General features: G+C 44.4%; 1 protein-coding gene and 1 long non-coding RNA gene across 3 annotated transcripts in view; both read right to left on the minus strand.

Annotated features, from left to right (window-relative positions):
- The window catches only part of LOC120026766 (pre-B-cell leukemia transcription factor-interacting protein 1-like), a 33,037-nt gene extending 17,744 nt beyond the window's left edge, over window positions 1–15,293 (minus strand). For both annotated transcript variants that reach the window (XM_038971485.1, XM_038971484.1), the window contains exons 1-2: window positions 15,171–15,293; window positions 12,628–12,736 (exon numbers count right to left, since the gene is read on the minus strand). In XM_038971485.1, the coding sequence (XP_038827413.1) occupies window positions 12,628–12,699 (72 nt within the window). In that variant the 5' untranslated portion in view covers window positions 12,700–12,736; window positions 15,171–15,293. The remainder of the gene's footprint in view (window positions 1–12,627; window positions 12,737–15,170) is intronic.
- Window positions 2,545–7,316, minus strand: LOC120026767. Its single transcript, XR_005473230.1, has 4 exons — window positions 6,175–7,316; window positions 5,845–5,967; window positions 5,599–5,661; window positions 2,545–5,371 (listed from the first exon to the last, which is right to left on the minus strand). It is a non-coding gene; the product is annotated as an uncharacterized LOC120026767 (long non-coding RNA).
- Window positions 15,294–21,529: the final 6,236 nt, after the last annotated feature.

Below are 21,529 nucleotides of genomic sequence, written 5' to 3' on the forward strand. Positions count from 1 at the left end.
CAGTGGCCTGTGCAAGGTGTGGGACCTCCACTAACTCAGTGGCCTGTGCAAGGTGTGGGACCTCCGCTAACTCAGTGGCCTGTGCAAGGTGTGGGACCTCCACTAACTCAGTGGCCTGTGCAAGGTGTGGGACCTCCACTAACTCAGTGGCCTGTGCAAGGTGTGGGACCTCCACTAACTCAGTGGCCTGTGCAAGGTGTGGGACCTCCACTAACTCAGTGGCCTGTGCAAGGTGTGGGACCTCCACTAACTCAGTGGCCTGTGCAAGGTGTGGGACCTCCACTAACTCAGTGGCCTGTGCAAGGTGTGGGACCTCCGCTAACTCAGTGGCCTGTGCAAGGTGTGGGACCTCCACTAACTCAGTGGCCTGTGCAAGGTGTGGGACCTCCGCTAACTCAGTGGCCTGTGCAAGGTGTGGGACCTCCACTAACTCAGTGGCCTGTGCAAGGTGTGGGACCTCCGCTAACTCAGTGGCCTGTGCAAGGTGTGGGACCTCCACTAACTCAGTGGCCTGTGCAAGGTGTGGGACCTCCACTAACTCAGTGGCCTGTGCAAGGTGTGGGACCTCCACTAACTCAGTGGCCTGTGCAAGGTGTGGGACCTCCACTAACTCAGTGGCCTGTGCAAGGTGTGGGACCTCCACTAACTCAGTGGCCTGTGCAAGGTGTGGGACCTCCGCTAACTCAGTGGCCTGTGCAAGGTGTGGGACCTCCACTAACTCAGTGGCCTGTGCAAGGTGTGGGACCTCCGCTAACTCAGTGGCCTGTGCAAGGTGTGGGACCTCCGCTAACTCAGTGGCCTGTGCAAGGTGTGGGACCTCCACTAACTCAGTGGCCTGTGCAAGGTGTGGGACCTCCACTAACTCAGTGGCCTGTGCAAGGTGTGGGACCTCCGCTAACTCAGTGGCCTGTGCAAGGTGTGGGACCTCCGCTAACTCAGTGGCCTGTGCAAGGTGTGGGACCTCCACTAACTCAGTGGCCTGTGCAAGGTGTGGGACCTCCACTAACTCAGTGGCCTGTGCAAGGTGTGGGACCTCCACTAACTCAGTGGCCTGTGCAAGGTGTGGGACCTCCGCTAACTCAGTGGCCTGTGCAAGGTGTGGGACCTCCACTAACTCAGTGGCCTGTGCAAGGTGTGGGACCTCCACTAACTCAGTGGCCTGTGCAAGGTGTGGGACCTCCGCTAACTCAGTGGCCTGTGCAAGGTGTGGGACCTCCACTAACTCAGTGGCCTGTGCAAGGTGTGGGACCTCCGCTAACTCAGTGGCCTGTGCAAGGTGTGGGACCTCCGCTAACTCAGTGGCCTGTGCAAGGTGTGGGACCTCCGCTAACTCAGTGGCCTGTGCAAGGTGTGGGACCTCCGCTAACTCAGTGGCCTGTGCAAGGTGTGGGACCTCCACTAACTCAGTGGCCTGTGCAAGGTGTGGGACCTCCGCTAACTCAGTGGCCTGTGCAAGGTGTGGGACCTCCACTAACTCAGTGGCCTGTGCAAGGTGTGGGACCTCCGCTAACTCAGTGGCCTGTGCAAGGTGTGGGACCTCCACTAACTCAGTGGCCTGTGCAAGGTGTGGGACCTCCGCTAACTCAGTGGCCTGTGCAAGGTGTGGGACCTCAACTTGACAAGCCATGATGTTTCTATCAAAGCATATCATTTGAAATGGTTAATATTCCAAACAATAAAGCCTCGAATCAACAAGAAATATGTTTTTGACCAGTCCAAATTCTGGCATTCAGAACTTTTGCAAAGATCATGGACTTCTGAGTTATGTATTTCTTACAAGCCATTTGACTGATACAGCATGGTTTACGTCATTGAAACCTAGGAAGTCCCTCAATGTTCTACATAAATATTGTAGACCTTCAACCATTGATACAGGTCCCATCTCCCTTTCATTTGAAAAAAATTGGGTGCATTGAACTGTCAACATTTTGGCAGCTTCATATATTTGGTTCTGATTGATCAAAGACTTGAAAATATTTTTTTTCAATTGAGCTTGGAAGCGCATTGTTGAAAGAAACAATGTTTAGACTCAAACTGCATACACATGTGGACCCATACACCAATGGACCCAATGACTTTATCTGTGATGGCAAATGTATCATATAATGCTGTTTAGGTGTAACATTGCAGTCTGGAAAAAGCACCTTCCAATGCTTCAAATGATTTTCAATGAGTAACTTCAACCTAGACACAGTCGCAATGGAAAGAACAGGTGCAAATACTATCTGTGCAATCTCTATTAGCTCAATTATCAATTGTGTATGTGTATATATGTTATGTTCCCCGGTTTCTGTCTGTAAAGGATTATGTAGCCGGTCCTGCTGAGGTATGTGTATGCGTTTGTGATTATTGAAATTGTTCACTTTAAAGTTAGTAATTATTTCATTTGTTCCCAGGGGGGAAGGGGAAGGCACCTTGGGCGTGTTTAGGCAAGAGGCCTGTGGGCATACATATACCCGTAGTGTGTACTCTGTCTATGGACACTAGGTAAGACCTGGACGGACCACCCCCTGTATTTTGGTTAGCGCGCCAGGTGGCGTTAAGGTTAGGTAAGTAGTGAGTAGGCAGGTAAGGTAGGAGAGAGGACTAACATTTACTTTCTTTGCTTTGGTTCCGTCCAGCCCCTTTTCCCCAAATTACCGTGTGAAGGAAATACATTCCCTGTTAACAGTAAAGTTCTCTGCCATCCTTACCCGCACCTGCAACCCCATACCTCTTTCACTCCACGGGGAGTTAAGTGTAGCAGGGTGTTGCGTTCCCTCCTCCAAGAGGCGTGCGTAACATAATGGGGGCTCATCTGGGATTTGAACCCGGGACATATTTTAACTGGAGAACAAGCTGATCAAAAGCCCATACAAATCTTACGAGACACCGGGGTGGCGCAGTCCGTAATCGTTACTGATGCTTTACCCTGGTCTCCTGAAACGTATTGTGGCTCGCATGTCATATTACAGGGTATAGAGACAAAAAACGTACCTGTACCATTACACTGGGTCCACTTAGTGTCAGACTTGGTATCAGAATGTTTCCATGTTGGTGTAGCGTCTACACTGCCAGTAAAAGGAGTCACATTGCTACTAGGGAACGATATCGCTGGTGGTAACGTCACTCCTGTGTTAGAGGTAGTAGACAAGCCAGAAATCAAAACTACAGATGATAAATTGGTTCAAGCATTTCCCCATGTTTTTCCTGCGTGTGTTAACGAGGGCACAATCTCGCAAGCTGGGAGATGTGGTGGATTTGTCTAGTTCCATTTTTGAGAATGTTGAGGTAGAAGACAATGCCCCGAGTATTCCTTCTGCAATGCAGACGGTTTTTACCCCCGTAAAAACTAAGGCAGGGGAAAGTGAAATCGCGCACCAATTACATGACATTCTGTTCGTCACCCCCAAGGTGGTGATTGAATGTCAAAAGGGAGACAATCTTCAAGTGTTTTGCTTCGGTTATTTCCACTGAGGAGGCTAAAACTAGGGAGACCGCAGACTTCATGGAAGCAGTATTTTTGATGCGTAAATGGGCAGCTCATAACAGTTAGTGACTGGAGTGAAGTGTGTCAAGTGGTTGTTCCTACACTGTTCCGACAGCAGGTGCTGTCACTCGCCCATGACCAGACGTGGTCCGGACATTTGGGGATCACGAAGACTTATAACAGAGTCCATCAACATTTTTTCTGGCCAGGTTTGAAGTCTGATGTGGTCTAATTTTGTAAAACATGTCAACTCACTGGGAAAGCGAATCAAACAGTTCCTCGTGCGCCACTCTGCCCGATTCCTGTGGTGGGGGAACTGTTTGAACGAGTGATAATCGATTTTGTAGGTCCGTTGCCGAAAGCCAGGTCAGGTAACCAGTACTTACTAACAATGTGCAGTGCTACTCGATACCCAGAGGCTATCTCCCTCAGTACTATAACGGCTAAGACTGTGGTGAAGGCACTAGTGAAGTTCTTCTCTACGTTTAGACTCCCTAAAGCAATCCAAACTGATCAGGGAACCAACTTTGTCAAAACTGTTCTCAGATGTGTTAAAGACACTGCATTTTCCCATCAGGTCTCCAGTCCGTATCATCCGGAGAGTCAAGGGGCCCTCGAACGCTGGCTTCCAAACTCTCCAAAACAAATGGCAATATCCTTAGCAGGAAGCATTTGCCCAGATGACCGTTTTAGTTTACCACCACTTGACGTTAATGTACTAACAGAAATTGGGGATGGCCGATCTCTAACATCTAGAGGGGAATAAGGGAAACCAAGAATAGCAGAAATCACTTGAGTCCAGATCAATCTGTCCTGACACAAGAAGATGATTCAAAACACATTTGATTTCCAATGGGGCTATGCCCTCCAGAATTCCATGCATAATGTCTTGCGGAGTTTGTTGTATAATATCAAAGGCTGAGAATTCAACTAACTTGCTCCTTCTATTGATCCCATAGGTTGTTCTTAGGCTGTTGCGAAGCAAGTCCGTCTTTGCCTTTTCTATTTCATCACACTGTCTGACATGCTTCTCCAATGTCCTTTTAGAATATGCATCCTCATTGAAGTGTGACTGCATGTCCTTAACAGAACACTCATTGTCTGCACTTACTGTAGGCAAAGCCTCTTTGAACCCTGATAGTTCATGTTGTGCCAGGGTGTTTCCAGAGAGGCCATGGCACCATAAATCGTTCTCTCGCCGTTAAGTTTGCATTTTAACCCCACTGTACAATGCATCCATGTCTTCCTTGATTCTATTCAATATTACATCCACACCAGATTGACGGAGGTCTGCTGATCTAGCCATGGCAAGTAGCCTGATATCAGCCACTTTTGACCTGTATTTTGGATTTATATTTCCTAGGGTGTAGTACACCATTAACTTGTTTTTTGAGGCAAAGGATCCTACTGATGTACAGAACCATCTGGTTTCTCTGAAAAAAAGGGATTGCAAAGGCATGTGATTTTAGAAGAGCACCAACAATGTCATGAAAAAGACTTTCCCTGCACATCTGGGGTCCCTTTTCAACCAGACACAATCCTTGGGTGTGATAAGAACTGTTCTAGACTTTTGACTAATGGTACATAATGAAATAATTTGTCTTTGATGAAAAAGTATTTTGAGCCTCTACATTTCATCCTGCATCTGGTTCGAGCAATTGGAATTTCTTCTGCGTCCAAACAGCTGAACTGCTTCTTAAAAACACTGTCCTGTCTAAATGTTGCTGCAACGTCAGCAAAGGGGTCAAAGAAATTGTCAAATATATCCATTGCATCTTTTTCAAGCTGACCTAATGTGCTTCCTGAATGCTTCTTTAGCACTCCCTCCATCTGCTTCCTGAGGTTGTCCAATAGTGATCATGGATACTGCTGTACCCCAGCAACAATGTCATTCACGCCTTTCTGAGTGAGAGAGGAGAGAGAGAAAGCTCATGGAGGTTGGAACACACCATGTATACTTATGATATACAGATTTTGCTTATGACATATGCATTAACATAAGGGATCAACAATAGTAAGGTGGACAACCTAGCATTGAGAATGAACTCAACCATCACTGAACAACTACAGAATTCTCTGCATAATGTAACTAACCAAATGCTGTGCTCTGTTCAGAAAAAACATCTTACCTGTGAGAGACGATGCTTCGCTCTGGCATTTATCACAAAAGCAGTGGCATGTTTTGTCAGATCCTAAAAAACAAGTTGACATTGAATGGTCTATCCTGACCTGTGCAGGCTGGACATTACTAGTTCATGACAAGTATAATGTTTGTGACAGAAGTGATTGTGAAGACTATGAATGCTATTAGTATAGCCAAGTACTTCAAAAAATATGGTCAATTTCAGTAGATTGCCACCAACCGAGTAACTTACTTGTTGCACTGTGACAGCGCCATGTTGGTCAATGCCCCTTTGCCCTTCATCCAAGTCAGGTGTATGGAGTTGCTGATCAGTGATGCTAGAGTTAGCTAGAAGCTGATCGGGATGAATGTTGTCCTGTGTACCACATATCAAAGAAACAGATTATTATTTGAAATTGTATTTAGTTTCACCAATAGAGCTTTAAGTGTTTTGTTCCCATTTATCATTGATTATTTTCACATTAACCCAGCTTTAGCCATTATAGCTAAAATGATCGAATAGTTCATTTAAAAAAAAAAACTATTAATCCAAAAAGGAAAAAAATCCTAGCTAGCTACTTACTTGTTCCGGTGGTACTTGGCTTTCCTCCGATGGCTGTTCACCTGGTCGGGTGCCTTCAAGTAGGTGTTGAAGGTGTCTTCTCTTTACATGATGATAGAAGGAATTGTACACTCTATATTCCTCGGTGCCTCCGTCAATACCACAGAGCGACCAGAAATCAGGGCTGCGACTGTGCAATCTATTGATATGGCTCAATAACAGTTTCAATGAAAAAGTTATAAAAACGCAGAAGATCACGCAACGCCAAAGCATCTTGAACGTTACTAAAAGCAAACGCATGTAAAACGGTCCCACTGCTTTCGATGAAAAGAGCGTAAATAACTGAAAATGATGTTCACAAGTATTTATAATACGACCAAGTAATTTGATTGGAGTAGAGTGTAACAGCACGGACTTTTAACTATACATGTATCACTCCGCTTTACTGGTGTTCTAGTAACCGTTAATTACATTAACGATTGTTATCCATCTTAGATTGTTAACAAACTTCGCACCGCAAAGATGAACATATTTCCACTAACATTTGAGTTAAATTATGAATGGTCATCAGGAGAGGACGGTAACGTGTAGACCTACACAAAGTAGCAAGCTAGTGTGCAGGAAAATGTTTGTGGTGCTTGGCAACAGTCCAGCCCAGTTGTGGAACTGTGTGTGTTAGCAGAGCCAAATAAACAAATCAATCTTTTAGTGCTTATTACTGTTAACTAATAAATGGCGCTTGTAGAACTGTTGTATAAAAGCAACATCACACTCGAGGTCGTGCTGTTACACTGATTATTATCTTCAGCACTCGGCCTATGGCCTCGTACCTACGACCGAATCACAGCCATGCTGATATTCAGCACTCGGTCACATTATCTAACTACATAAGGGAGGCCTATAAATAAAAAGTCAAAGACGGTCCAAATCTTTGAGTCATCTAACACCATGAATGAAGATGGAATGGATTACACATATCCGGGCATGGATCAAATATCAACCGCAGTGTTAAAAGGTAATGTCAATATGTTTATACCGTCTACCTTTCTCCTTAGCAAGCTAACGTTAATTTGAATTGGAAAGTTGGCAAACCAAGTTAGCGTGCTAATTTTAACTAGGTAACGTTGACTGTTAGAAGTTAACTGAACGAACGGACATTTTTTGAAAACACTTCAACTTTGGTTAGATTGATAGTGCTTTATTGCCAGAAATAGTGTTAAGGTGTAAATGTGCCCTAATGACTGACACCGTCGATTATTTAGCGTCGCCGTCTTTGGCGCCCTTTCTGTTGACAATAGAAAATAAATAGAAAGGGCGCCAAAGACGGCGAAGCTAAATTATCGACGTGTCAGTCATTGTCTACAATCTTAGCGAGGCAAGCAAAGATTAATGTAACTAAGATTTTCAATATGGGCGACAATTTAGCGTTAAAGTTATTTTCATTAGCTTGCACTATCTTTTGGTTTAAAGTAATTAACGTCAACGTTAATGATATACTGGTAGTCTAATTTTGTTAGCTAACAGTAGCTAGCTTGGTAAATCATTCCTGCATTAATGGAAAAGGGAAGACAGTATGCTAATGTCTCATAACCTATATCAACCTGACACTTTGCATCTTTAAACTATGCATTAGTTGCTAATTACTTAACTATTTACCATGCGGTTAAATGTGTTTTTCAGCTGCTAATATACATGCTGCCCTGCCTCTCTGAGCATTTACGTGATCTCTCTCCCGGGCCAGAGCACTTCTTCAGAAGGAGAACCATTTGGAGACTGTCTCATTTTCACCATGAGTAAATGCTAGATTTTGACATTTGGGAGACATTTAATCTAACCATGCAGGCAGTGTTTCCTGTAAAACAAAGAAGCATTTCCTGGCCATTACAATACATGTATCTAAAGATGTAGTCGTTTTGCTGTTTGCTGTTAGGTTGTTGTTAGTGTGGTGTTCTTTGCCTTTATAATTACCATTAAATAAATGTATGTCTTATACAGGGTCAAGAATCAGACCTGTGTAGACCAGGCACCTCCTCTGGGACCTATTGGATACCTGGCAGCCAAATTATTTATTATGTGTTCTGGCATGAGAAACTACTGAGAGCCTACAGAACCAGGCGAGACATAAAACTCTACAGGAGATGTACAAAACCAAGGCCAGACCCAACCAGAAGGATGTTTCCCAGCTCCTGGACCTTGAATTCCAAGCAAGACGGGCCTTCATCGACTTTGATGCTACCAAGGAGCAGGACAGACCTACCATGATACTTCAAGCGTATCCCTGCTTCAGAGAACTGGATCATGTAAGCAAATGTATTCATTTTAAGTAGGCCTATGCTTTCTTAGCCTGGTTAACATCAGACCAAATCTCAAATGAGATACGGTGTGGGAACTGAGCAGCTTGAGAAGCCATAGCAGGGACGGAGGTAAACTACTTCGGGCAAATGTAAAACAGTGAGCTCGCGAGAATTCAGACTGGTAGTAACCAGGCTAATGCTTCCTACGCCTCCAGCTAGATAGTGTAAGACTCTGTCTCGGTCTGTCTGTGTGTGTCAGGTTATGGATGAACTCCGGCGGATCCTCGATCGAGGGAACTTGAAACTATTAATGTTCCCATGAAAGTATTAATGTTTGTTTCAATAACTGGCTGCAGTAAATCAAATTAGACTTTTAGTTTAACAGTGAAGCACTCAATCGCCATGATGAAGGCTTTACCAGACATGTTCCCATCACCTGTGGCTCCAAAGAAGTTAGGACATGCAAGTGAGGCTATGCTTCACATCCTTGAGGTAAGAAATGTGTGCATGTATTAGAATTTTCATATTACTTGACCATAACATACAAAGAGTGTGAATTGTTTTAGGTCATTTTTGTTTCTCTTTGTGTGTGTGTGTGTCAGTCTGCAGAAGACCCCAACACCTTTCTTCAGGCGAGACCACTCTTCAGCCCTGTCGTGATTGTCTGCGAAACCAACTGCATACTGGCCATTGGAACCATGTCTGTGGTGACCTTCCCAAAAGAGGACATCTATGCCAGCGTGACGTATCTCATGGCGTGTTATTACACCTTTACCTCACATATCCCAAGTGCATTGCGACACTCCTCTCTGTGCTGCAGACAGAAGTCCTCTCGGACACCATCCACAACCAGGACATAAATTCGTCATATAAAAAAGGCTATGGCCGAGTGGAAAAAGTTCATTACTGACTAGGGTTGCACGATACAATTTTTTCATTTCCGGTCCCGATAACAGAACTTTGTATCGGCCGATCCGAGAACCGATAACCTTTAATAAATAGGCGGGGCGTTTGTTTTTTATTATAAGAAGGTTTAAAGCACGGTTACGTTTGTTATCTTGCCATATGTCTTACATTTTCACCTTGACCACCAATGGCAAAAATGTGTTGTTTTTGCATCTTTTGTTCTGCCCATATCAGCCTCTGGATATACTGAGTCCTCAATAAAGTGAAAAGATATGAGATTCATTCTTTCTTTAAGCAAGCCAATCTCATTTCTAGTAGTACAAGTACATTTATCTTAGTCAGGGTTACTTATTTTAAGCACAATATGCAATTTTTCTGTAAATTACAAGGTTTATAGCCTTATTTCAAGACGATTGCAATAGCATTGGATGCTAAATTTAAGCACATTTTCCTACATATTGAGAAAATAATTCTTATATCTTGTCTTTAGGACTGGCCGCACTAGTTTTAAGATATCTGTGCGTTCTTTGAGAATATATATTTTTTACTTGTTTTAAAAATCATGGCAAGTGAAATTTTCCTGTTCTGTTGGCAAATCATTTTGCTTATTTTAAGTAATATTTCCCCCCCGGTCCCGTGTGGCTCAGTTGGTAGAGCATGGCGCTTGCAACGCCAGGGTTGTGGGTTCGATTCCCACGGGGGGACCAGTACAAAAAAAGTATGAATGTATGTACTTGTAAGTCGCTCTGGATAAGAGCGTCTGCTAAATGACTTAAGTGTTAAATGTTATTTTACTGCTCGTTTTTCTTGTCTACACTGCAACAAGCTGACTTGTTGCAGTGTAGTCTTAACATCTGGCACAATTGCCAGAAAATACACTAACATCCGTTTAAGTTCTTCCAAATATTTATTGCGCAGAGATTGAGATCCTCTGTCCAACTTTCACTCAAACTCTCCTGTCGGATTTATATATACAGTGCATTCGGTAAGTATTCAGACCCCTTGACTTTTTCCACATTTTGTTATGTTACAGCCTTATTCTAAAATGGATTCAATATATTTTTTTCTCAACAATCTACACACAATACCCCATAATGACAAAGCAAAAACAAGTTTAGAAATGTATTAAAAATAAAAAACAGATACCTTATTTACATATGTGTTCAGACCCTTTGCTATGAGACTCAATTGAGCATCTTGTTTACATTGATCATATTTTTAGATGTTTCTACAACTTGATTGGAGTTCACCTGTGGTAAATTCAATTGATTGGACATGATTTGGAAAGGCACACACCTGTTTATATAAGGTCCCACAGTTGACGGTGCATGTCAGAGCAAAAACCAAGCCATGAGGTCGAAGGAATTGTCCGTAGAGCTCCGAGACAGGGTTTTGTTGAGGCACAGATCTGGGGAAGGGTAACAAAACATTTCTGCAGCATTGAAGGTCCCTAAGAACACAGTGACCTCCATCATTCTTAAAATGGAAGAGGTTTGGAACCACCAGACTACCTAGAGCTGGCCTCCCGGCCAAACTGTAAAATCAGGGGAGAAGGGCCTTGGTCAGGGAGGTGACCAAGAACCCGATGGTCACACAAAGCGCTCCTCTGTGGAGATGGGAGAACCTTCCAGAAGGACAACCATCTCTGTAGCACTCTACCAATCAGGCCTTTATGGTAGAGTGGCCAGACGGAAGCCACTCCTCAGTAAAAAGGCACATGACAGCCCGCTTGGAGTTTGCCAAAAGGCACCTAAAGACTCAGACCATAAGAAACAAGAGATTCTCTGGTCTGATGAAACCAAGATTGAACTCTTTGGCCTGAATGCCAAGCACCACATCTGGAGGAAACCTGGCACCATCCCTACGGTGAAGCGTTGTGGCAGTATCATGCTGTGGGGATGTTTTTCAGCGGCAGGGACTGAGAGACTAGTCAGGATCAAGGAAAAGATGAACAGAGGAAATTACAGAGAGATCCTTGATGAAAACCTGCTCAGGACAGACTGGGGGCAAAGGTTCACCTTCCAACAGGCCAACAACCCTAAGCACACAGCCAAGACAATGTAGGAGTGTCTTAGGGACACTCACGTCTCTGAATGTCCTGGAGTGGCCCAACCTGAGCGAAGTCTGAAAATAGCTGTGCAACAACGCTCCCCATCCAACCTGACAGAGCTTGATAGGATCTGCAGAGAAGAATGGGAGAAACTCCCCAAATACAGGTGTGCCAAGCTTGTAGCATCATACCCAAGAAGACTCGGGGCTGAAATCTCTGCCAAAGATGCTTCAACAAAGTACTGAGTAAAGTGTCTATATACTTATGTGATTGTGATATTTCAGTGTTATTTTTAATACATTTGTAAAAAAAAATCTAAACCTGTTTTTGCTTTGTCATAATTGGGTAATGTATGTAGATTGAGAAGAAACCCCCCCAGATTTAAGTCAATTTTAGAATAAGGCTGTAACGTAACAAAATGTGAAAAAGTGAAGGGGTCTGAATACTTTCAAAATGCACATGCAGAAAAGGGATTTTATTTCAAATTATAAACCAAAAATTGGGTCTGAAGTCGTTACAAGTTTCGTTGATATTCTTTCCTAATTGGCTCGATAATGCTATGGAAAAAGGGTTTATTGGATAAATGCTGCACCTCCTCTCTTGCAGTGTAAAAAAATTGCCTAGTTTTCAGGCCTTTTGGGCAGGTTTGAGTGGTCATTGGGCTATAAATTTTAGCTAGACCTGGCATGGAGTGTCATAAGCGGGGTTTGCAGTTTTGGGACTTTAGTATCGATTTATTAAACAAGGCAAGCTCAAACAGGCAAAGTAATTAATAGATTTAAGTATTTGAAACCCAGGTCTGACTGGCACACCATAGGTTGGTACAGGGTGTATATCAGGGATCATCAACTAGATTCAGCCACGGGCCGATTTGTTCTTGGGTGGATGGTCAGGGGGCCGGAACACAATTACAAATAATTTGTAGACTGCAAATTGACTACAAGAAGGCCAAACAGATACAGTATAATGTTTGCATAAAACAATCATTTCAAACCTTGCTTACATTTGTATACAATCATGTGTCACTATTATTCATGGGAATACTTGGGAACAGATTTCTTAAATTAATTCCCCCCCCCCCCAATTTCCTGGTGTTATTACAATCTTATGTCCTACTATGAAACAAAAAGTATTTTATTTGTATTTATTTTTGTAAATAATAAAGTTAAATTAAATAAAAACAAGTTGGGGCCACCAGTTGGGAAACCCTGGTGTATATCTTACCTCTGGAGACAGCATGGTCCAACTGTTGGTCGAGGATCCACTGCGGCTGCTGCCTGTGCTGCTGTCAGACATTGCCCCCTTGATGCTCAGCACAGCAACTACAACTTATCTGCAGAGGACAGAGATTCACTGATTCATGTAACAAATGTCATTATGAATCACCCAATAATAACTCATTATGTGGTTTTAAAATGTCTGCAGTTTCTACATATATACTTGCACCGTGTTCTCATTATGCAATTGAACAAACTATTCATATAGGCCTAATAAAGTATCTCCGTAGAGAAGAAATATCACGACAGCATATTACCACGGCTTTGGAAAAGTCATTTTTCAAACCAACATATCAGAAATTCAATTACACCAAAATGTCAATTGTTGGGCTATAGTGAAGAACTTGAAATTAAGAAAACCATCTGAGAAATAGACTGCATAGCCTACCTTAAAACGCCAGCTGCAATAATTGTAATCTGTAACCTACACAAATGCCTATACTCCCTACAAAAAGTAAGAAATTGCAAAAATGTAGAGACATTGATAACATTGGCAAACATAGTTAGTGAATCGCGATAGAGGGAGTGGCCATTTTAAAAACAGACTGATCCTTTTTTGTATTCTCACTTGTATAATCTATTCGCATATACTTCAGACACGCCACTATGGGTTTCTTTACGGTACCCACACCAAAAATACATTTAATGTGTCGCTTAGTTATGTGTAGAGCCACAAGAGGTTACTCAGGCAAAAATCAAGTTTAACTTTAAAAACATATCGTATCACAGCGCCTCTCCTATTTCTAATGATCCAATTTAAACTGTACTGTATTTAAAAATGTACATATGAAGTGTGTAAACAGTATTTTTGCTGTCATACACACACACACATCAGTTTCTCTGGTTTTACTATCTATATGTATGCGCTTGGTTAAAATTAACATTTTTGTTTTATTCTATAAACTACTGGCAACACTTCTCCCAAATAAAAATAGACATTTATTTGCAGAAAATGACAATTGGTCAAAATAACAAAAGATGCAGTGTTGTCAGACCTCGAATAATGCAAAGAAAATAAGTTCATATTCATTTTTAAACACAATACAAATGTTTTAACTTAGGAAGAGTTCAGAAATCAATATTTGGTGGAATAACCCTGATTTTCAATCACAGCTTTCATGCGTCTTGGCATGCTCTCCACCAGTCTTTCACATTGATGTTGGGTGACTTTATGCCACTCCTGGCGCAAAAATTCAAGCAGCTCGGCTTTGTTTGATGGCTTGTGACCATCCATCTTCCTCTTGATCACATTCCAGAGGTTTTCAAGGGGTTCAGGTCTGGAGATTGGCCTGGCCATGACAGGGTCTTGATCCTCCATCTACACTTTGATTGACCTGGATGTGTGGCATGGAGCATTGTCCTGCTGGAAAAACCAATCCTCAGAGTTGGGGAACATTGTCAGAGTAGAAGGAAGCAAGTTCTTCCAGGACAACCTTGTACGTGGCTTGATTCATGCGTCCTTCAAAGATTCCAGCCTTGCTGAGGCACCCCCAGATCATCACTGATCCTCCACCAAATTTCACAGTGGGTGTAAGACCTGGAGAGGCCTACAAGCTGAAATCATTCTCTACTATTATTCTGACATTTCACATTCTTAAAATAGTGGTGATCCTAATTGACCTAAGGACAAGGAATTTTTACTAGGATTAAATGTCAGGAAATGTGAAAAACTGAGTTTAAATGTATTTGGCTATGGTGTATGTAAACTTCCCGACTTCAACTGTATTTTATTTAATGTCATATCTTGTCTATTACTGTTCTGTGCTTTCATGGTGCGGCAGGTAGCCTAGTGGTTTAGAGCGTTGGGCCAGTAACCGAAAGGTTGCTAGATCGAATCCCTGAGCTGACAAGGTAAAAATCTGTTGTTCTGCCCCTGAACAAGGCAGTTAACCCACTGTCCCTTGGCTGTCATTCTAAATAAGAATGTGTTAACTGACTTGCCTAGTTTAAAAGATTAACATAAATATTTGTACTTTTTATGCGGACCCCAGGTAGAGTAGCTGCTGCATGTGCAGTAACTAATGAGGCTCCTAATAAACTAAACTAATTCTTGCTTGATTAGGGCCTCACGCTGTAGCCTAAATTGCATCTATCGTATCTGTGCCGTTCAGATATGAGCAAAAAGTCAGATCCAGTTGGAACTTAGGCTGGAGGCTAGTTGTTAGCTTGGTAGCGAAACAAAATTGAGCTTTGGATTAGTCTTCGACAAAACCAGGACGACATGTTCTCTTTTTAGCCAGAGGCTTACATTTCAGTTGTATGAATTGTCCCCGTTTACTCCAGCGAGAGGTGAAATAAGAGTAGAAGTCATGACACCAAACTCAAAGGAAATAAATGTTTGTAGACACATGCAGCATATTTTGATCAGCTTACCATGGTAAACAAAGGCAGAATGCAATCACTCCCACAGTTAACCTCTCTCTCTTCCGCTCCCAATAGCGTTGACCACACAAAATAATTTCCCCAAAGTAATATTAGACTTGTTCTTACCCCGCGTACTTCACTTCAATTCCACTGTTTTAGCTCGATTAGTCCTGGTATTATTTTACAGACAGCTTTCCTGTCGTGAACATCGGAAAATGTGGGAATTCCAAACTGCGTCACTCCAATGCTTCACACTGTCTTTTCCAATGGGATGTCAATATGGCCGTTTGCGTCACCTCCCTCAAACAGAACAGCCAACCAGGGTGAAGTGTTGTGTCAGGAAAACTGCTTGATTGACGCGCGCAGGTGAAAGTGGTAGGTAATGGATACAGACCCTTCCTTCGCGGATGATAAAATGCTTGCATGCGCACATTATATACGGGAGGGGAGGCAACTTCAACCAGCCTTACATTGACGTGTTTGCAGTGAGCTATATTTGTCGGGACTTCCAGCCTGGCTATCCCACTTCAACCCTGTTGCATGAGATTGTCTATCTGTTTCATTATTGCCCCCTACTTTCGTCAGATTCTAAAATAAACTGTACCGTTTTGTCTCTGTCTGTGTTGGACACCTGTAGGCCTATTGTAATTTATTGTAACAATGAAATCTCATCCCAAACCACATTTGACCTCCTTAAGTTCATATACCGAATAAAAATCTAAAGTTCAATGTGTTTCCATCACATTTTTAACTCTACCGATAGTTTTGTCACGAAAACTGTTGCGTTAAATAGTAAATGTGCCTACTCGTCTTGGCACGTGTGCTCTAGCCAACAGCTGGCAGATACAGTGCGGGAAGGCTTTGCGTAGGCTAGTCTACATAATGAGATTATGAATAAAAGGGAGAATATTTTCATAGAGATACAGGACTCATCATGGCTATAACCTGATTTAACATGGACATTGCCATTGAAGGATTCTACCATTTTAAAGTAGTCAACTGGTTGGGGATTCCTGTAAATTGGGAGCAATCAGCCAATGAAAAAGAAGATAATTGACCACTTTAAAATGGAGATAACCTCAATGGCACTGCCCATGCTATCACAGACTGTAATGGAGCCTATATCTATCTCGATTTTATTTATATTTTACCTTTATTTAACTAGGCAAGTCAGTTAAGAACAAATTATTGTTTTCAATGACGTCCTAGGAACACTGCCTTGTTCAGGGGCAGAAAGACAGAATTTTACCTTGTCAGCTCGGGGATTCGATTTTGCAACCTTTCAGTTACTAGTCTAATGCTCTAACCACTAGGCTACCTGCCACCGATGAGTCCTATCTTTCTCTGTGGCCTGCTGTTAAATGGTGTACGTGTCCTCTCATTGGCTAGAATGGTCACAGCAGATCTCGCCTCCTCCCGCCTGATTTCCATCTTTGAGGACTTAGAGCGGTCCATTCGACTATCTTATAAATATATGTATAAAATGATACCATTAGTGCTCCTTCAGAAAGTAACAGATGCATGACTTTAGTGTTCAAATACTTTTTTAAAAGACAATTACATACATGCATAACATAGGTTTTCTTCATTTAGTAAATGTGCATGCAATACTAAAAGTTTTATTTAAGCGGAAAAGTACATTTTGTGTGTACTACGTCACCATGCACTGATTTTTATCAGCAACAAGTCAGTTTGGTGGAAACACACCACTTGTGGGAAAATGTGCATATTTTCTTTATGCAGATTTCATTAGATTCACATGAAAATCTGTTGCCAATTGGATGGAAACCTAGCTACTGACCTCCATATCAAAATTCCTCACTTCGTGGGCTGTTTGTGGAGTTTGGGGGGAGTAAAACTTCTCTCTTCGCCTCTTCCTCAGTATGGAACTACACTATTCTTCCTATACCACATAGAAGTAATAATTGGAAAATCTATAGGACTATAATGATGTGGATCAAATTAAGCAACTAAAATACAAAAAATTGCTTAACATTGTGACACAAGCATAAATCTTTCCCCTACTGCATTTCTGTTCATCAGAATTCTTAGCTTAATCTTTTATCTTTCAATATTCTTTTCTTCAGGCAGTCTTCCATCTATTGCCTATCTTACACCCGTTTCTCACCTTGTTCCATGCCCTGGCCTTCTGTAGTCTCTCTCACCTTTTGAACCAGCTCCCTTCCCTGTCCTTGTTGTCCTTTACCTTGGTGTCTGTCTATCCATTCCCAGGACCTTTTTGTTTTTCCACCAAGTTTTCATCTCATTTAAAAATGTGATCTTTAATTCAGTGTATTTGTCACAGATCCCCCCTTACTGCTGCTCGTTCTGTTCACCAGTTCCGGAGGTCGACGTCACCGGCCTTCTAGGCTGCACTGAACTGTGTCATTACGCACACCTGGTTCCAATTCCTCACTGATTGTGTTTGTATAAATGTGCCCTTCGTTTCCCCATTGGGCTGTCGATTATTGTTTCCATGTCCATTGGTCGTACCTATGCGGTACCTATGCGGTGTCTCAGCCTGTGCTGCGTGTTTTGGGCATTGTGTATTACGGGTCTCCTCCCGTGTCGTTCTACGAGGTTTACCCTCGCTCTTTTGTTTGGGTACATAACCAGTGTTTTGTATACGTGTTTGTTTTGGGTGTATTAAAAACCCAGGTGATGTATTCCTTTGCCTGTCTCCAAATCCTTTATAACAGCGTGACAGAATAATCGACAGCAGGGAGGACGAGCTTGCGACCATTGTAGGGACAGTACAGCACCACGAGGACTGTCTCTCCAGACTCTGGGTCACCATGGACAGTGTGCTGGCAACTATCCTGCGCATTGGAGCGGAATGTGCAGTCCCTCCAGTCTCCAGCACCGATTCCGGTACCAACTCCCACACCACGACCTACCTGCGTTCCATCGGAGCCGGTCCGCGGAATACCCCTGTCCCTCCCGGAGCACTTCGACGGCGTGCCAGCAAGATACAAGGGGTTCCTTCTACAATGCAACCTGTACCTCGCTCGCTACGCTGAGGCTGTTTCCGGAAGAGACAGGGTTGCCACCGTCATCTCGGCACTGACTGGATGGGCTCTGGACTGGGGTGCCGCGGTCTGGGAGATGGGTGGAACCGAGGTCGAGTCCTACGAGCGCTTCACCCTCCTCTTCCGCTCTGTGTTTGATCATCCTGTGGAGGGACAAGTAGAGGGTGAGTGTCTACTCCGACTAAACCAGGGAGCTAGGACCGCCTTGGAGTTCTCCCTGGAGTTCCAGACCATCGTGGCTTGGAACGAGTTGGCTCTCGTCACCGTTTTCCTGCAGCGGACTGCGGGAGGAGGAACAGCTGCAGTTAGCCTGCCGTGATGACATCTTGTCACTTGACCAGCTCATCAGCATGGCGATCCGGTTGGACAACCTCCTGCGGTCCCGAAGGAAACCTGCAAGGAATCCAGAGTCCATGGCTACACCTGCTCCGTGGCCAGAGCCGACGGATGCGGACTCGGCACGTATGCCCGAGGCAGAGCATAGGAGAAGGAGGAATCTTGGCCTCTGCTTCTACTGTGGGGAAAGGGGTCACTTCTCCCTAACTTGTTCTCTATCCCCATAGGAGGCGAGAAGGTGACAAGCCAGGGAATTCTCCTGCGCTAACCCAGGTAGGAGGCAAGGTCTCCTCTCCTTGTCTGTCAAATCAACTAGTGTTTTCCCGTTAAATTCCCTGAGAATCAATCAATCAAATTTATTTATAAAGCCCTTCTTATATCAGCTGATGTCACAAAGTGCTGTACAGAAACCCAGCCTAAAACCCCAAACAGCAAGCAATGCAGGTGTAGAAGCACGGTTCGAGCCCTGGATAATCGTCCAATAGGGACAGGGCTCGTACATCGCATTACTGTTCCTATTTCTTTGTTGACCCAGGACACTCATTCAAAACAGATCACCTCCTTGATTATAGACAACCCCACGCACCCTATTGTTTTAGGTCTCCCCTAGTTGAGTTTGCATAACCAGGTTATTTCCTGGTCCGAGAAGAGACTGCTGGTGTCACGCCCTGACCTTAGTTTTCTTTGTTTTCTTTATTATTTTGGTTAGGTCAGGGTGTGACGAGGGTGGCATGTGTGTTTTTGTCTTGTCTAGGGGTTTTATATATCTATGGGGTTTTGGTATTGTATAGGGTTTATGTATGTCTAGGTGTGTGTAGTTAGTCTAGGCATATGTAGGTCTATGGTGGCCTAGATTGGTTCCAAATCAGAGGCAGCTGTTGATCGTTGTCTCTGATTGGGGATCCTATTTAGGTTGCCATTTTCCAGTTTAGTTTGTGGGTTATTGTCTATGGTCAGTTGCCTGTGTCTGCACTTGTTTATATATAGCGTCACGTTCGTTTTGTATAGTTTGTTTTAGTGTTTCTTCGTTAATAAATAGAAGAATGTATTCACATCACGCTGCGCCTTGGTCTCCTCCATTCAACGAATGTGACAGCTGGGTTGGTCACAGGAGTGTCAGGAGTGTCTGCTTCTGGAGTTTGAGAAGTCAATGAGAGAAGTGAAGTTCTTCCTTAGTTGTTAATTTTCAAAGAATCTAAAAAAAGGCAACCCAGATTTGAGCAAATGTCTTAATTACTCCAACCTCATGTAAATGACAAACTGACACATTTTCATTTTCAACAAAACAACTTTATATCGAAGGTGTTACGTAACTAGGAGTGGTGGGTGCGGAGTCAGGCGCAGAGAGCAGAGGTTTAAGGAAAACCGTATTTATTCCGGTGAGAAAAGGTCATGCCAAAACAACAGGCGAATAAATGACCAGCCCAAAACAGGACACAAACAGTCTGGAAAAATACAAACAATACAATCCACAAAACAGAACAGAGAAACAAGCCTGCACAAAAGCAGGCGGGCATAACAGGCTTAAATAGCCCTAAACCAAACCCCAAACGAGAAACAGGTGAAACCAATAAGACATAACCAACAGAAAAGGAAAAGGGAATCGGTGGCAGCTAGTAGACCGGTGATGACGACCGCCGAGTGCCGCCCGAACAGGAAAGGGAGCCACCTTCGGTGAAAGTCGTGACAGTACCCCCCTCCCCGACGCGCGGCTCCTGCAGCCGCGGCTCCTGTCCCCCACCGGTACCCAGCACCTCTACTCCGGACCGTACCCCTCCCAGCCCACGAGGTACTGTAGGCTCCTCACCCGGTGTCTAGAGTCCAGAATAGAACGTACTGTGTACGCCGGGGACCCCTCGATGTCCAGAGGGGGCAGAGGGACCTCCAGCACCTCACCTTCCTGCACAGGACCAGCTACCACCGGCCTGAGGAGAGACACATGAAACGAGGGGTTAATACGATATTAAGAAGGGAGCTGTAACCTACAACACACCTCGTTTATCCTCCTCAGGACTTTAAATGGCCCCACACACTGCGGCCCCAGCTTCCGGCAGGGCAGGCGGAGGGGCAGGTTTCGGGTCGAGAGCCAGACCCTATCCCCCGGTGCGAACACGGGGGCCTCACTGCGGTGGCGGTCAGCGCTTCTCTTCTGCCGCCCACCAGCTTGTTTGAGTGATTCCTGGACGGCCCTCCAGGTCTCCTGTGAGCACTGCACCCACTCCACCGCAGGAGCTTCGGTCTGGCTCTGATGCCACGGTGCCAGGACCGGCTGGTAGCCCAACACGCACTGAAAAGGCGACATGTTCGTGGAGGAGTGAGTTCTGAGCCACCTCGCCCATTCTCCTGGCCGGTCCTGGCAATACGACCGCAGAAACCTACCCACATCCTGGTTCACTCTCTACACCTGCCCATTACTCTCGGGGTGATAACCCGAGGTCAGGCTGACCAAGACCCCCAGACGCTCCATAAACATCCTCCAAACTCGGGACGTGAACTGGGGACCCCGATCAGAAACGATGTCCTCAGGCACCCCGTAGTGCCGGAAGACGTGGGTAAACAGGGCCTCCGCAGTCTGTAGGGCTGCAGGGAGACCGGGCAACGGGAGGAGACTGCATGACTTAGAAAACGATCCACAACCAGGATCGTAGTGTTCCCCTAAGACGGGGGAAGATCGGTGAGAAAATCCACCGACAGATGGGACCACGGCCGTTGTGGAACGGGGAGGGGCTGTAACTTCCCTCTAGGCAGGTGTCTAGGAGCCTTACTCTGAGCGCACACCGAACAGGAGGAGACATAAAACCTCACGTCCTTAGCTAAGGTGGGCCACCAGTACTTTCCCCTCACCAGCACTGTCCTCTCAACACCCGGATGACCCGAAGAGGGTAGCGTATGAGCCCACCGAATCAATTGATCACCAACACCAAGCGGCACGTACTGAAGACCCGCTGGACACTGTGGAGGTGCATGTTCCAACCGTAACGCCCGCTCGATGTCTGCGTCCACCTCCCATACCACCGGTGCCACCAGACATGAAGCTGGAAGGATGGGAGTAGGATCGATGGACCGATCCTTGGTGTCATAGAGACGGGACAGCGCGTCGGCCTTCGTGTTAAGGGAACC

The sequence above is a fragment of the Salvelinus namaycush genome, chromosome 32 (assembly GCF_016432855.1).
Source record: "Salvelinus namaycush isolate Seneca chromosome 32, SaNama_1.0, whole genome shotgun sequence".
Taxonomy (NCBI): domain Eukaryota; kingdom Metazoa; phylum Chordata; class Actinopteri; order Salmoniformes; family Salmonidae; genus Salvelinus; species Salvelinus namaycush.